This window comes from Leucoraja erinacea, chromosome 16 (genome assembly GCF_028641065.1).
Source record: "Leucoraja erinacea ecotype New England chromosome 16, Leri_hhj_1, whole genome shotgun sequence".
In the NCBI taxonomy this organism is placed as follows: domain Eukaryota; kingdom Metazoa; phylum Chordata; class Chondrichthyes; order Rajiformes; family Rajidae; genus Leucoraja; species Leucoraja erinaceus.
Window position 1 is genome coordinate 23,421,819 of NC_073392.1, and position 17,289 is coordinate 23,439,107.

Genomic DNA, 17,289 nt, shown 5'->3' on the forward strand with positions numbered 1-17,289 from the left:
AGCTTTCACACCCTGGTAAATCTGTGCATTACTGTCAATTCCAAAAGCAAAACACTTCTCAAAAACTCTGTGGCAGAGGAGTTGCAGCATTTTGAAACAAAATCTTTAATTTATATCTTCATTCAGTGCTCTTTGATTGCAAACATCCCACGTTTCATTGCACTGGTCACATATCACCACCCTTTCTCTCCAGATGTGCTGTGGGCTGTGTGTTTAAACAAAGCAGGGACCACAAGGCTGTCGGCACAATGAGCCCTCTACTGGCTGGCTCAGGATTTGCTTCCTTCAGTCCACAGCCTGAAGGTGCTGTGGGATCTGCTACACACTGAGAAAGCAAACAGATCTTCAAGTTTATGCCATGACTACAGCTTAGGTCTCTGGAGTACGGCCTGAACCAGTGACCTCAGTCAGAAATGGGAATGATGTTACTGAACCATGCCTGCCCGCTTAGCGACACACAGAGAATAAGGAGGAGTTGCATGTCAGAGCAATCAAATATAGTTCCTTAGAGATATTTAAGCATGTTTAAACTGACATTGACAGAAGAGTTATATTTTAAAAAATCAGAGGAAATTTTTGGTAAAATACAAACCTGCTTAAATGTCAGGGAGGTGTGTGAGTAAATGAGTTTAAGAAAATTCCAGACTGATGTTTAATTAATCCAGTTTTTCTTTCAGCTCAGCTCTCAACTCAATTTAATAAATGAACTTGAGGTTTCTAATTGAATTGGTAGAATCTATTGGTAGTCTAATTAAACTTAAATTTATCTGGTTCACCCCAATTTTCCCTGATTAACTCTGATGCTCTTTGATTATAAACATTCTGGTTTATTGGTTTGGCCTGCTTTTGACCTAGCTTCAACAAGTAATTAGCAAACAATATGTTGGCTTTCATTGCAACTGAGTTTGAATACAAGACAGGCAGGCATAATAACAGGTCTTAAAAGCTATTTGGACGTACATGGATAGGAAAGGGTTAAAGGTATATGGCTTAAATGTGGGTAAATTAGACGAGCTTGGATGGGCATGTTGGTTAGCATGGACATTTGGACTGAAGGGTCTGTTTCTCTGCTGTATGGCCCTATAGCAGGACTCTGGGAATATCAGCTACAGATTTGGTAAACCTTACCTAAAGAAACAATGTATACAGCATTGTGAAAGACAAACTTCAGCAACGGTCGCTAAATTGGTTTTGGGGATTTGGTTGGGGCGGGGATGGAGAAGGGACGTGAGGGGCGGGAGGGGTAGAAACGTCTTTCTTTCCAGAGATGGTGCCTGCCCTGCTGAGTTACTCCAGCATTTTAAGTGTATCTTGATTGTAAACCAGCATATGCAGTTCTTTCCTACACTATTATTTCCTTTGTTAATTATTTACTTTAAATGTACATATAGAATATCTTCAAGGGGACATGTTGAACTAGTGGGGAAGAGCAATGTGGATTGAATATAATGTGGAAAATCTGGGAACATCTACTTCAGTGCTTATAATTAATGCAATTTTTAAAAAATATTAACAGGGAATGTTGCTGCTCAGAGACCTTAATGTGCATAGATGTAGATACCGTATAAGCCACAATCATGTTCAGCAGGCAATTAGAAAAGGGAATGGTGTGTTGGCCTTTATTGCAATAGGATTTGAATGCAAGATAAAGATGAAGGGACGAGGAACTGCAGCTGCTGGAATCTTGAACAAAACACTGGAATAACTCAACAGATCAGGCAACATCTGTGGAGGGGATGGAAATGTGACATTTCCGGTTGGGAACATTCATCAGACTGATTGTAGTAGGGGGGAGAAAGCTGGTAAAGAGGTGGGGTGGGACAAGGCCAGGCAAGTGATAGGTAGACACAGGTGAGTGAGTGTGATTGGCAAATGGATGGAGTAAGTGACAAAGGCTAGGGGTGAAAAGTAAACAAAAGGGTATCGGCTTTTGTAAAGCCAAAAGGAGGAATATACGTGGAAGGGGACAGGTCTGACTGCAAGTGTGTAGGGCCTTGGTGAGACTCCATCCAGACTATTGTGCATTGTTTTAGTCTCCTAAAAATAGTCTACAGACTTGCTTTTGAAGAAATGCATCAAAGATCCACTGGATTGATTCTTGGAATAGTGGGTTTGCTGAATGAGGTGAGTGAGTAGAATCGGTTTGAATTCTGTAAGATTAGGAGAGTGAAAGGTATTTTTTCTTTGAAGTTTACAAAATTCTTCTGGCGCTCATCCGGAAAGTCATTCCCTGACTGAGGCATGTAAAATTGTGGGTGTGTTTCCCGGACCCAAAGGAATACTGTGCAGGAGAATAATGTTGAGGCAGAAGATCAGCTGCAATCTTGATGAATAGCGGAACAGGCTCAGTGGACTGGATATCTACAGACGGCTCCAAATATTTGCAGACTATCCATGGATAACAAACAAGTTCTGTTTCTATAGATGTCCATTAGTCGCTTTTCTTCATGGTGGACAATAGACAAAAACACTCAATATGGTCACCATACCTTTGCAGTGTAGTAATTATTGACATCAAAAACACATCACACTGATAATTAAGAACAATAACGAGAAGTGGAGAGAGAGGGAAGTCTGGTTCTGCTGTTTGTAGGTACGTACATCAGGCTTTTAAATGTAACAATATGATGGGAGCTTATTAAATATAGGGACGTATATAAAACAGGTATTTGTAACCCAGGGGTGGCCTGTTTGTTCTTCTTCAATAATCCAACATCTTCCATTCACTCCCATTGTCCAGAAATCTCACATCAAGAAATCTCAAGGCCTATCCTCTGCCTTTCAAAACTGTGGTACAGCATCTCAATGGCCCAAAGCGTGTCATGTTCTCTCACAGTAGACCATTCAATACTGTTTAATATCAGCATACAATATGAAGCCCTTCTTGTTCACTCCACAACAGCCGTTTTCAAGGCATGCTCTCCCTCTTTGTTCACAGGTACGGGTCTTTACTTTCTCAGTTGGACAGCACAACTATGATGTCACACCTCTGCAGTGGATGGCCTGCGCAAATAAAGGTTTGTGGTTGTATGGTCGCATGGCTACATGGCCGTGCAGCTGCATGGCTGCCTGGTAGTGCAGCTGCATGGCAGCATAATTGCATTGTGGCACAGCTGCATGGTAGCATGAGTGCATGATTGTCACAGTATCCATCATTCTCCATAAGGAGAATACACATCTTGTCTACTGTGTCTTGTTGGCTATTTTCTGTGATCACACCCCAAAGATGCCACATCTGGCAAACATTCCCTTGAGCTTCCGAACGACTATCAGTGAATGGGTATTTTCAAAGAACTCAGTCCCAGCAGTCAGAAAATATAGAATGAACACAAGATCCCTTCTATAGTGGGGAGGTCGGTACCCGTGATGGATTGGGCAAGGTTCACCAAATTTTGCAATCTTCTTCGTTGTTGGGCATTCGAGTTGCCGAACCAGGCCATAATGCACCCAGTCAATATGCACTCTACTGTACACCTGTTCAAGAGAGTATTCGTTGACATACCAAACCTCCTCGACCTCCTGAGGGTAGAGTAGAGGCATCAATGTGCTGGATCCAAGACAGATCTTCAGAAATATGTAACCCTGGAATGATGGTTATCGAGGAGGTGGTGTTGCTGTCAATTCATACAAATTGTGGTCTGTTGGTGAAGGGCCTGTCCCACTTGGGCGACCTAATCCGCGAGTCCAGAAGAGTGCCTTCGAGCTTCAAGCTTGAGGGCTCTCGCCTGGAAAGCCTCGAGCAGGATCGACCGGCCGTGTTGAAACCGTGAGCTGGATCAACCGACCACACACACACACACACACAAACACAACGCAAAGGCGGGGGCCAGGGAAAGCGGAGGATGCTGTCTGCACGATGAAGAGGCAGGTAAACGGCTGCCACAGAGTACAGTAAGTCCTTTAGAGAGTGAGGAGAGGGGGAGGGAAAAGGAGTGGAGACAATTTTAAGAAGTTTAATAAAGTTTGGTGGGCATTTTACCTACAGGTAGGTCTTCCTAGGTCCTGAAACTCCAATGAGCCAATCAAAATGGCCGGTCAACACGGTGGCCTACTGCTGCCCTTGACTGCCTGTATCTAAATAGCAACCCCACTCCACTGTACTACGAGTGAAAAAGACCCATGCCGACCAAATTGTACTCGCGGAAAATTTTTCAATAACCTGAAAAAAATTCCACGACCTAGCTGAGGCCACAAGTATTCGGGGACTTCCCTCGATCATGCAGGAGAGTTCCAGTGGCCTCATAGGACCTCGTGTTGACCATGCTGCGAGTCCAGGGCAAACTCTTCCAAACTAGCAGATTAGGTCGCCCAAGTGGGACACGCCCTAGAGGAAGTCGAGGATCTAGTTGCAGAGGGATGCACAAAGACCCAATTCCATAACCAGTTTGGAAGGGATGATTAGGTTGAATGCCAAGCTGTGGTCTATGAACAACAGCCTGGTGTACTTTTATTGTCCAAGTGATCCAGTGCAGAGTAGAGAGCCAGTGTTATCGCATCCTCCATTGACCTGTTGTGGCGGTAGGCAAATTGTAATGGGTACAAGATCTTGTTGAGGTAGGAGTTGATATGCGCCAGTACCAACCTCTTAACGATAGATGATATGTGCCTGTACCTATCTCTCACCTAACCACAGATGTTAGTGCCACCAGTTGTTAGTCTTTGAGGCAGGTCACCTTACTCTTCGTATTATTGATGCCCTTTTGAAGCAGGTGGGAACCTAAGACACTAATGAGAGGTAGAAGATGTCTGCAAAAATTCCAGCCAGTTGGTCTGCACAGTTGGTCTGCACAGTTGGTCTGCACATGTCTTATCGAGGGTTTAAGAGGGAGTTAGATGTGGCCCTTGTGGCTAAGGGGATCAGGGGGTATGGAGAGAAGGCAGGTACGGGATACTGAGTTGGATGATCAGCCATGATCATATTGAATGGCGGTGCAGGCTCGAAGGACCGAATGGCCTACTCCTGCACCTAATTTCTATGTTCTATGTTTCTATGTTCGAGGGATTTTCTGATGTTGGCCTCTGTGACTGAGATTGTAATACATTCAGGGGTTATGGGGGCCCAGGAAGGCACACCAGTGTTCTCTCCATCAAAAGTGTGTGTAGAATGCATTGAGGTGGTCTGGGAGAGATGCTTCATTGGCGCTTGAGCTATCTCCTGGTTTTGCCTTGTTGGAAGTGATGGCAGGCAAGGGCGTTCAACAGATTGGAAAAATATGGATAAAGTTGAAGGAAAGAAGAACACGGGCAAGGTTACTGAAGTTTCCAGAATATGAAATAGGACAGAACGTTTAGAAATGGGGTAAGAGTCTTACATCAGGCAACATGAGGACCAATTTCAGAAGAGGGGTGGTGAATACAGAACTGAAGATGTTATATCTAAATGCACATTATATAAGAAACAAGGTGGATAAGCTTATAGAGCAGTTAGCACTTGACGGGTACGATGTTGTTGGCATCACAGAGTCGTGGTTGAAAGAGGATCAGCGCTGGGAGCTGAATATCCAAGGATACACATCTTATTGGAAAGACGGGCAGGTGGGCAAAGGGGTAGGGAGGCTCTGGTGGTAAGGAATAAAATCCAATCCTTAGTAAGAAACGACATAGGATCAGAAGATGTAGAATCTTTGTGAGTTGATTTAAGAAACTGCAATGGTAAAAAGATTCTGGTGGGATTTATATATAATAAGCCTCTGAATACCAGCCAAGATGCAGGGTACAAATGACATAATGAGATAGAAAAGGCATAAAAGAAAGGTAATGTTACAGTGGTCATGAAGGATTTCAATATGCAAGTGGACTGGGAAAATCAGGTTTGTATTGGATACCAAGAGAAGGAATTTGTAGAATTCCTACAAGATGGTTTCTTAGAGCAGCTTGTGGTTGAGCCACGTTTCTTACATAAGTGTGGCAGGAGGAAACATGTCATACAGTGCATTCATGATCCACGAATCAGGTCAGTATCATAATGGTGACATACAGATGCTTCAAATGAGGCCAAGCAAAATAGAAACATATACGTCACTCATCGGAAGTTCAGGAAAAAGATGGCCTCACTGAACTGGATTTCCTGCAAAGGCTCTTTTCACATTAGACAACTAAGGTACAACAGGATTTTACAGGCTTCTTTTATTTTTCCTTTCACAGCTTCTGTCACAGCCATTTATTTCTCTTTCCAGGATATTACTTTGAAATCCCTTCCATTGGAGCAATTAGGATCAACACTCAAGTAAGTATCTTCTATTCTGGGGAGCAGTATGGATAGGGAGCAGACTGTTGTGGGGCAATAGGCAGATGAATAGATTGCTTCTGCCAGACTTGGTGTCTCCTTATCCTTCTGCACACCTTGCTGGTTGGTGCCCTTCACACTTCACACCCTGGGCATTTCTCTCTCATTTTCCATTATCCAGCATTTTGTTGATGCAGTTATTCCTCATACCTTGTGACATAGTGTGTGCCATTCCTCACACGATCTCGATGATGCCTCACAGAGTAAACCCATCAATCTCCTTCTACCACTTATAATTCATTTTCTCATGAATGCCCATTAATTCCACATCAAATCTCCATCTCCACGGGGGGTCATTTATATTTGCCAATGAATCCATGAGCTGGCATGCCTTAGTGGCGTGGAAGGAAACTACCCAAGGGGAAAAACTCACTGAGAGAACGTGAAACTCAGGTCATGATGGAAACTGGATCGATGAAGTTGTGAAGCAGCAGCACCACATTGTTGCCCTTAAGAGGATGGATAAGCAACAAAGAGGACGTGGAAAAGGATTTAGCAAAGATAGACACAAAATGCTGGAGTGAAGTGTGAGAGATTGCATATACAACAGATTGCATATACAACAGATTGCATATAAAACAGATTGCATATACAACAGATTGCATATACAACAAGTGCAGAAGATACTGATGGATGGGTGTGGAGGAAGAGAGGAACCATCATTTTGTATATCCACTGATGCTTAAAGTTAGCAGGGCAGGTAGATTAGTTTGTTTAATAGATGAGATTGTTGAGACCTTCAATAGGAGCACCTTCTATTGTACAGCAGCCTTCACCTTCCCCAGCTGAGAGCACCAACACAATTGTCATTTAATAGCTTCCCTCCACATTATCTCACATAAACCCTTTTAGTCTCTTTGAATCCATTTCTTCAGCAACTTCAAAATAAGTTGTTTCTCTAACTTTTCTGATGAAAGGTCATTATTCTCCACAGTTCTGCTTGACTTGCTGAGAATTTACAAGACCTTTTTATCAGTTTTCTTAAATACACTGTGAACAACATTTTTTCAAGTGTGAATGATTCATTCGTATCTGGTGAAATCTACTTCAAAAAATTTAAAATGCTTTGGTATATTTGGTAAATTAAAATGTCAGTTGAATGTATCTTTTTTTATTTTCTCTGCAGGAGTATTTGGATGTCCTGGGCCGCCCCATGGTGATGGCAGGAAAGAAAGCCAAGAAGATCAAATGGACCAATGTCTATCAGGATGCTTTGGTAGGTCTCTTGACGGGCATTTGTACATTCCTACAGAATGGTTCATAGTGGAGAAATCGGTCTGATCACGGCTGTAAAATAGTAAGATTAAACGAGAACTTACCAGTTTGAAGTTTGATCTGTATTCTATGAGGAGTTACGATGAGGGATTACGTGAAGACCCCGCTCAGCACGCATGCGCGGCATACTTCAAAGCAGCGGTGTGGAATCACAGATAGACACAGTTATTGAAGTAAACATAATAAAGAAAAGGAGACATCAGTTTATCAGTTTGACCCATATTATTGAGGGTGGGAGCGGAGGGCACGTAATCCCTCATCGTAACTCCTCATAAAATACAGATCAAACTTCAAACTGGTAAGTTAACGTTTAATCTTACTATTTTACTTCGGAGTCACATGAGTGACTACGTGAAGACTTCAAAGTTCTGTGATTTCAAACCGTGTAACAGGTATTACTTCACGCACTGCCAAAGTCCTTGAGGGAGGAAGTGTGTTATCGTAATCAACCAATGAATCTGTTAGTAGAAAAACACAATGGAATTTTTTTAACAATAACACCAAAGAAATTAAATTGCTCCCCTGGGCTTAAATTAAATATTTGCAGTCTGTAAAATCTTTTCTGCAAATAAAACAGGTTTTGCCAACGGCTCATTATAAAATTTCTGAATGGTCTTTCCCCCGACCATCCTGCTGTAGCCAGGATGTGGTCTATAGGCACGTCCATTCTTTTAGCCGTTGACGTGGATGCTGCCCTGGTGGAATGAAATTTGTACATGTTAGTGTTTATCCCAGCAGCTTTTAGCACCTGCTTGAGCCATCTCAAAATGGTTTGGCTCGTCACCCGACCATAAGGTTTTTTATGACTGACCCACAAGGCTTTTCATCTCCCTCGAATATTTTGGTTGTGTCTATGTAGGATAGTAGGTGGGTCATGGCACATAACCGTGGTTCTGGCGGGTAAGCCCGGAATTCCACGACTGGATTAGGTGTTCCTGGTCTGCTCTGTTTGATCAGTCCCTGGATAACGACAGAGATCTGGTCTGGAGCTGTGAGCATGCTGTCCTGTCGCAATAGGTGTAGTGACTGGACACTCTGTGCAGATACAAGTTCCATCAACATGAGTGTTTTGAGCATCGATTGTTCCAGGTTGAGGGATCTGGCTGGTGGCTATCCCCTGAGGTATGTCAGGACCACACTGACATCCCATATATGGGTGTACCTTGGTCTAGGGGGTTAGAGTTGTAAATACCCTTCATTAGTTTGACCACCAGCGGGTGGGACCCCATGGCCTGTTGTCCTGGAGCTGGTTTTAAATAGACAGGCAGGGCACTTCTAGCTGTGTTGATGGCTCTGTAGCCGAGTCCTTCATTGTGGTGAAGGTTCGCCAGGAATTCCAGTACGTTGGTAACTGTAGTGGTTGAGTATGTGGTCCCTGTATCCAAGCAGTACTTCTCCCATTTTTTGATGCTGGACAAGTGCTGTTTTTAGTGGATGTTCGGAGGGATGCTGACATGGTGTCGACGGTTTGTTATTATAATCCCAGTCCCAGAAGTGGTTTGTGTAGAATCTGCAACCCAGGAGTTTGATTTTTTCATGGCATGGGTGGCTTGTGCCCGACACTGGGTGTTAATAACTCTGGGTCACTGGGGAATACCATCGGAGTTTCAACAACCATGTCATGGAGTATTGGGAACCATGGCTGCGTAGGCCAGTCGGGTACTATCAAAATACCTGAAGCAGAGTCCATTTGTATTCTGCGTAGTCCCCAACTGATGAGGCAGAAGGGAGGAAATGCATAGAAGAAGAATTTCCCCAATCCAGCGCGAATGCATCTACTGCTGCTGCCTCAGGGTCTGGTTCCCAAGTGAAATACATAGGTACCTGGTGATTTAGCCTTGATGCAAATAAATCCATATCTGGCGTGCCATATTGCTTGATAACTTTTGCAAATTTTTTGGGGTTTAACATCCATTCGATGTTGTCATTAAATTTACGTGACCTGGTGTCTGCCACTATATTTAGCTTACCTGGCAGGTAAGTTGCTGATAGCCAAATATATCTTTCGACACACCATTGCCAAATTGTGTTTTGGTCAACTTGTCGCATGATACCAATTTTATGCCGCCTATATGGTTGATGTAGGCCACCACCGTAGTATTATCTATTTGTAACCGTACATGCAAGTGATGCATATTTGTGCATATGCTTTTAAACCATAGAAGTCACCCAACATCTCTAGATAATTAAAGCCCAGTGTAAGTGGTAACGATGACTCTGGGTTAGTCCATCTACAACTTGTGCTGGATATAGAGTTAGTTGCTCCCCAGCCTTGAGCACTGGCATCTGTTTGGATAACTAACGTAGGGTTAGTGATGATAATAGGGCTGAAACTATGCCAAACGTTTTTTGCCCACCACTGTAGTTCTGATATTGCTTCAGTGGGTAACTTTATGACACGATCATAATGACCTGTGTGTCGTTTTGGTGCCTGTACCTTTGCTCTTTGTAAGTTTTGACAGTGCAAAGGTCCGAATCATTAAATTGTTGCATGATTGTGCCAATTCAACTGTTTTGTCTCTTGGCAATGTTACACACGTAGACTGAATTAATTGTGAAGCCCAAGCAGTCCATGATTGTGGATGGCTTCAACTTAGATTTATCTGGATGTAAGACAATCCCAGGGATTCGAATAACTATTTGGTAGCTGATACAGCTAACATAGTCAATTCCATGGTCTTGCCTATTATTTAAAATATCATCAAGATATGCCATGACAATATGTTTTTCTCTTCTAAATATTGCCAGAGCTGGTTTTAGTACCTTGGTGAATAATCTTGGGCTGATGTGAACCCATTGGGTAACGCTTTAAACTGCCATAGCTGCCCCATCCAGGTAAATTTCAGGTATCTGCGAAGATCCTTGTGAATGGTACTAAATAGTAAACATCTTTAAGATCAATGCTTGCCATGAAGTATCCTTTGGAAATTAGTTGTTTGACAGTAACAACCGTTTCCATTTTGAAATGTATATACTTAACAAACATATTTAGTGAAGTTAAGTCAATGATGATGCGACATCCACCATCTTTTTTGGGTTTAGTGACGAATATTTGATACAAATTCCAAGGGTTCATGTTTACCCATGATACCCTTTGTAATTAGTCTCACCAGTTCAGCTTGTCCCTATCGTTTCTCTAATGGAGAGGGAAAATACCCTCTGGGGTGAATGTTGAACTGGTGGCAATTTTTCTAGTATGCAGCGCATGCGTGCTGAGTGGGCTCTTCACGTAGTCACTCACGTGACTCCGAAGTAAAATGAGTGATAGTGGATTGCCAACATATTGTGATGGGACAGCGGTGCAGTTGGTCGAGTTGCTGCCTCGGCTCCTGCAACCTAGGTTCAATCTTGACCTCCGGTTCTGTGTAGATTTGCACATTCTCCCAGTGGATTTTCCTCCCTAAAGATGCGTGAGTTGATAGGTTAATTAGTCATTGTAAATTGCTATAGCATGTTAAAAATACCTTTATTTTTGAAAATCTTGCCGGGGAAAAAACGTTGTCATTACAAACTTGAAACTCATTCATCCCTAACACCCTTTTCATCATTGACACATTTGTCTTTATAACATGATTTTCTATAACATGAGGCTTCTGAGGAACGCAACTATCATGTTATAGTGGATTTATTTGCTGTTGACACTAACACAGTGAAATGTGCCGTGGGTACCTGTAGTAGGCAGCAGGTGGCACTGCTCCCTCACAGCTCCAATGACCCAGGTTCAATCCGTGTGGAGATTACACATTCTTCCTTTGACCCCATGGTTTCTTCCCACATCAGATAGATGTCCAGGTCAGTTAATTGGCTGCTGTACATTACCCCTGGTGCAGTAAGTGGCAACATAAATTCAATGAGGAGTTTTTGGGCACATGAGGGAGCAAGCTGCAGAGTTACATGAAAACAAGAGAGGGACGGTAGGATGCACTGCTATGACCGAGCATAATTCATAATTCAAAGGGTGCACTGGTGGTCTGGGCACTCTGTAATACTTAACCAGACACCTCAAGAGATCTTAGCTTCTGCCTGGTTTGTGAAGAGTCAGCTGTGATTCCTGATGCAGGAACTATACAACAGGAGGTGCAACTCCAGAGCAAATAAAATCATGGGAGACCCCTGCAACGGACTGTTCCAGCTGCTACGGTCAGGCAAACGCCTCCGTTGCCATGCGGTGAGAACGGAGAGGTTGAGAAGGAGTTTCTTCCCAGAGGCAATTCGGACTGTAAACGCCTATCTCACCAGGGACTAACTCTACAGAACGTTTTTCCTTCCATTATTTATTATGTAAAAGAATATGTGTGTTATGATTGTGTTTATAATTTGTTTGGTTGTTTTGTTGTTTGTCTTTTGCACAAAAGTCCGCGAGCATTGCCACTTTCATTTCACTGCACATCTCGTATGTGTATGTGACAAATAAACTTGACTTGACATGACTTGATGAAGAGGAGTTTCTGGACATTGGACTTCATGGTAAAACCCTACGAGTTTGAATGCTTCATTAGTCCTGTCTCTGTTCATAAAGAATGATGACTTGGGAACACTTTCCTCCTGGTTCACTGCTGACTGCCAGCACTATAGTTCCAGAAGACCTGGCACCCAGCACTGGCCTCTGGCAGGAGCTAAGAGTTATGTGGAACCACGAGTGTATTGACATGATTGCAACAAGGTTCAAGATTAGTGCTTTTGCAAATGCAGAATGGAGATAGAAATATTGCACCTTTCAAGTCCTAACCTTTGAGATGTATTCAAACTTTAGCAGCCAGTCAAGGAGGTTAAGAATGTTTGATGTGCAGTGATAAATGTTCCAAATCATGAAATCTAATGTGGCTGGTTTGATTTGCTGTTCCTAGAGCCTTGAGTTTGTGATTACGGGGACGATGCCAGTTTTCAACATCACAGTGGACAATGGTCAGCAGGTACGTCAGGGTGTGTGTACGTGTCATTCCAGGTTGCAAGAGTCATGTACATAGGAAAGAGACAGCTCTTCACAGCAATTTCTTTTGTACCATAGAGTATTTTACCCTTTGCTACAAAGCCAGACATGCCATTTTCAATATCCAGTTGCAGGTTTCATAGCTGAACACTATGGAAGCTCTCTGCGGAATCTCCCTTACAGTTCCTCTTCACCATTTGGACAAGACCCTTCCCTGATGTTCAGAGCAACTGCTCTTAATGATTCTTGTCTAGTACAACAATATAACTTTGTTTCCCTTATGGTTCATGCTTACATTGCAAGACAGCATTATAAAAGATAGAAAATCCCAGCGGCATGTATTGTTCATGCATTAATGTGTGGATGGGTCTCTGGTAAAGCCAGCATGTATCTATTATCTTCCATCTCCCAAGTGCAGCTATCTACAGGGCAACCCATTTGATTAGCACCTGAGCCCTATTGAAATAGTCCTCATCCACCAGGGTACTCTAGCTGCAGTGACTACCACCTTTAGAAAACACTGCAGAAACACACAAATACCTCGTCAGCAGCACCTCCAAAACTCACAACCTCCACCACATAGAAGAAGAGCGAGGCAAAGTGAAAATACTGCCACGTGCAAGTTCTTCTTACAATTCTCGTGTCATCCAGATTTTGAAGTTTTACACAAAGCCTTCACTGAGCATATGAACACTCTACTCAACAGCTGCATGGGTAAATCCCCAAGATATCAACTATAGCGTTTCAAGAATGCCACCACCTTCTTGAGGATTTTTATCGGTGCAAAATAAATTTCACCCATGCCCCTGAAACTCACATTCCAAGCTATCTGATCAATGTCCATGAAGATTATGGCCAGGCTGGGCAATGCACTGGAATGGTACAGTGTCATTGCTGTTCCCTGTAACATAGCAGGCCAACAGTGAAAAGATTAAGGTTATTAAACCTGTAACTGAGGAGCCTCACAGTGTTCTGCTCTCAACACCAACACATCACTTGGTTTTAACAGCTGCTTCAGTGTTACCTGATTGTTTTTTAAGCAACTTGCTGACTTTGCTCTTCCCACTTGTTTAGTGAGGCTCCAGAGGGTGAGCACAATGGGGCTGGGGCAAGAAACTAAGGCAAAGTGTCCTTCTACTTGGATCATTCTATATAATGAGGCTACAAATGCCCATTTTAAACGCAGTTATTTAAATTGCTGCACATGCCATATGGTGTTCCTAGGTTGGAAGATCGAGGTTCCACTTGCACCAGAGGGAAATGGTGCTCATGCAGGTTCTGACTTGCTCGCTTAAGATAAATTATTTTGATCTAACACCTTGAAGTGAAACAAAGTCTCTACTCCAGTGCTCAGCCATTCTAAAAAGACCATTTGCTTTCCAGAACCAGCTCATGCTCGGAGTGATGGGGATTGACGTGGCTCTGGATGACATTAAGAAGCTCACACCTCGCTACAACGTATGTAAAAAACCTAGCATTTCACCTAAGTTGGTCTTCTACATAGTCGAAGGAGGTCTTCAACATGTCACTTTTTCAAACTCTTCTAAACTCGCCAATTAGGTCGCCCAAGTGGGACAGGCCCTTTAGTTTCTCATCTAGATCTTTTGGCAGTTTTACATTTCTCCCCAGTTTCTTCCCAACAATTATCAGGCAACCAAATCATAACATTAAGAGTACGTTGGCCTTGTATGAGTGCTACTTAAATTCACACATCATTTATCCATGTTTGGCAAGGGATGTGCAAATAAATGTTGAGTCCTTTGACTGAGAGTGTATACCAAAAGTTAATTCAGTGGAATCTGTGGAAAAAAAACAATACACAATTTTAATGAATGAACACACCCCACCAGCCTCGGGTCAAGTAAGTTCCCCGAGAATGACAACGATTTTCAGAAAACCTGCAAATTGGTTAAATCTGCAAACATTTTGAATATGTGAACAACTTTAAAGAGGGAAAGCAGGTATTGTATGTAAATAAATGCTAATTATGGATAATGCATGTACAGGTGCGTAGTAAAGTGAGAGATGAATATACAACCTACAAACGTTCCAGCAGCTCCCTGCATCTCTCCATGATGCTTATCATTCATGACCCTATCCAAGGTTAGAACAAGCGAAATGTGCCTGCACATTCACACTGCAGCTAGTTACTAACCATCTTTGCTAACATTCAGTCTTTTTTTGGCATTATCCAGGATGCATGAGGTGTGGAGACAACCATCTTCCCTGAAGAGGAATGTTGGTCAGATCCATAGATTGCACCAGAAATCTAACCCTAACCATAACCCTCCTCCCAGAAGCCACCCAATTGCTCTGTTTTTGTTTTCTTCTTTTCTAATATATCTGTCCTAGTCCCTTCTTAAATCATAAATCCCTTTTATGTTTTACCATTGACATTTTCCATTATTTCCTAAAATATTATTATTTCCATTTGCTTGACAACTCCTACCACAACTCCTGAAGTTCGAGAAAGAAATCCAGTTGTTTTTCCAGTTTTCTCCTATATACAGATCAGAAATACTGTTCCTTCTCCACTCACACATTTTTCCCAGTCTGTAGTAGGATAATGACATCTTTTAAAATTCCTGTTTTTGCTACATCCTTTTGAAAGTTGCAAACAAAGACGGATCATTTTGGATTGGACATTCTGCTCGTGCTATCTATTAATGCTTCTCATGTTTTCACTTCACAGTTAGGTGGAAATGGGTACTTTTTTGCCATTGATCCAAATGGGTATGTACTGTTGCACCCCAACCTGCAGCCAAAGGTAAGCAATCTCAGCAGGTTCTCGTACCTAGGCTCTGTATATAATTGTCATTCAGCTCGAGTTACACTGTAATACTAGTTTTGTAATATTCAGGTACTGTGCAATTAATAAGTAAAAGAAACTCCACATATTCCATGGTCGATTACTTTAATTACTTTCTCCCATGCTCTTCACAAACACATTTGACAGCTGGCGTTGGAAAGCTAATTGCAGAGGGAACTATTGGATGAGGCCCCATCATCAGAATGTTGGTCCACAGATGGAAGGATATGTTACAATAGTCAGTTGTAGGCAGGGGTAGCAGTATAAAATTGATTTTGCTATCTTTATCAAAGGTGCCACTTAGTGGATCCTGAGATTGCTATAACCTAAAACCTATTAAATCGGGAAAAAAAGTGTTTAAATCCAAGAGATACCGCCTGCACATTGGGTCATGAATAAATAAACCTTAAATTGAACGCCTGGACAATCAAAGCTGTACGGTGGGGACATTATTTTTTTTTAATATTCTGATCGTGGCTGTCCCTTTTTCTAATTACTTTTTCTCTAGATTATAAACTTTCAGGAGCTGATAACTCTGGATTTCCTGGATGCTGAACTGGAGGATGAAAACAAGGAATGGGTAAGAAGTGGAGGTTGGAAACAAGCAATGGAAAGTAACAAGATATAGGATAAGTCTAGATGCTTATTCATTTTCCAAATACAGTAGTATCATCCCTTGGAGTGAGTCAGCTGGACAACATTCAAGCTCTGACATTGAATCTTTTATCCTCAATTGTATCCGATCAGTGTTGGCACCTTCCCTGCTTGTCTAGATGTTTCTTAAATAATGTAAATCTCCACCACCCTCTCTGATTCCAACCACTCTCAGTGTGAAAAACAAAATCCTTTTCACATCCCTTCTAAGGCTACTATTCTCACTTTAAGCCTCTACATTCTCACTGTACGTTCTCCCTGTGACCTGCATGGGTTTTCTCCGAGATCTTCAGTTTCCTCCCACACTCCAAAGACGAACAGGTATGTAGGTTAATTGGATTGATAAATGTAAACATTGTCCCTGGTGTGTGTAGGGTAGTGTTAATATGCGGGGATCGCTGGTCAGCAGAGACCCGGTGGGTCGAAGGGCCTGTTTCCGCGCTGTATCTCGAAACTAAACTAAATTAAAATATTTCTTGTCTCATCCACACGACCATGGGAACAAAATCTGCAGCCCGATCTGCCCTAAACAAGAATTGTGCAGTTAAACCTTTTAACAGCTTATTTTATTCTTCACTTATTGTGTCTTTATCTAACTTCCCATGAATTGAAACTATAGTATTCATTTCTAGGCAGGCATAGCAGGTAGTGCTGCTGCTTCACCGCACCAGAGACTCGTGTACGATCCTGACCTCGGGTGCTGCTGTCTGTGCAGAGTTCTCCTCAGCGTGCATTACATAGGAATGTGATAACTGCAAAATGCCAGGCTTTAGGGGTAACCCAACCCACCAGGATGTACCGCTGGAGAGAGAAAAACTGAGCTCATGTCACACTCTCATAATTTGGTTGTCAGGTTCATTGACCACTGTCAATTGTTGCTAGAATGTAGGTGAGTGGAAATCCAGGGAATAAGGTGGGATTACTTTAGGATTAGTGTCAATGAGGGCTTGATGGTTGGCACGCTATGATTCCATAACCTGCAGGGGAAAAGACCAATTCTGATATGGGCAGTGAAAACAAGTTACCAAAGAGGCTATTTATTGCAAGATTGAGTCTGGTGAAACACAAGATGAGATGTTGTTCCTCAAGCAAACAAGGCCCTTGTTATAAACATGTATCCCATAAAGCGGTGATCTAACTGGGTTTGGGTTCTCCAATGTAGAGTCATATTGCAAATCACGAATGCAGTGCACCAGATTGAAGTAGGCATTCAGGCTGCTGGGCTGGCCCTGAGCTTTCTGTTGCTTGTCATTTTAATTTTCCATCCTCTTCCCACTCTGAGCTACCCACCTACGGCCTCCTGCACGGTTGTAACTCTGCCCACAGTGAGCTCAA

At 42.5% G+C, this 17,289-nt stretch overlaps 1 protein-coding gene across 3 annotated transcripts in view; it reads left to right on the plus strand.

Moving 5' to 3' along the window:
- The window catches only part of cacna2d2a (calcium channel, voltage-dependent, alpha 2/delta subunit 2a), a 362,960-nt gene that overhangs the window by 284,991 nt on the left and 60,680 nt on the right, over positions 1-17,289 (plus strand). For all 3 annotated transcript variants that reach the window (XM_055647851.1, XM_055647852.1, XM_055647853.1), the window contains 7 exons: positions 2,939-3,017; positions 6,177-6,226; positions 7,413-7,502; positions 12,409-12,474; positions 13,875-13,949; positions 15,184-15,258; positions 15,809-15,880. In XM_055647851.1, coding sequence (XP_055503826.1) covers positions 2,939-3,017; positions 6,177-6,226; positions 7,413-7,502; positions 12,409-12,474; positions 13,875-13,949; positions 15,184-15,258; positions 15,809-15,880 — 507 coding nt within the window. The remainder of the gene's footprint in view (positions 1-2,938; positions 3,018-6,176; positions 6,227-7,412; positions 7,503-12,408; positions 12,475-13,874; positions 13,950-15,183; positions 15,259-15,808; positions 15,881-17,289) is intronic.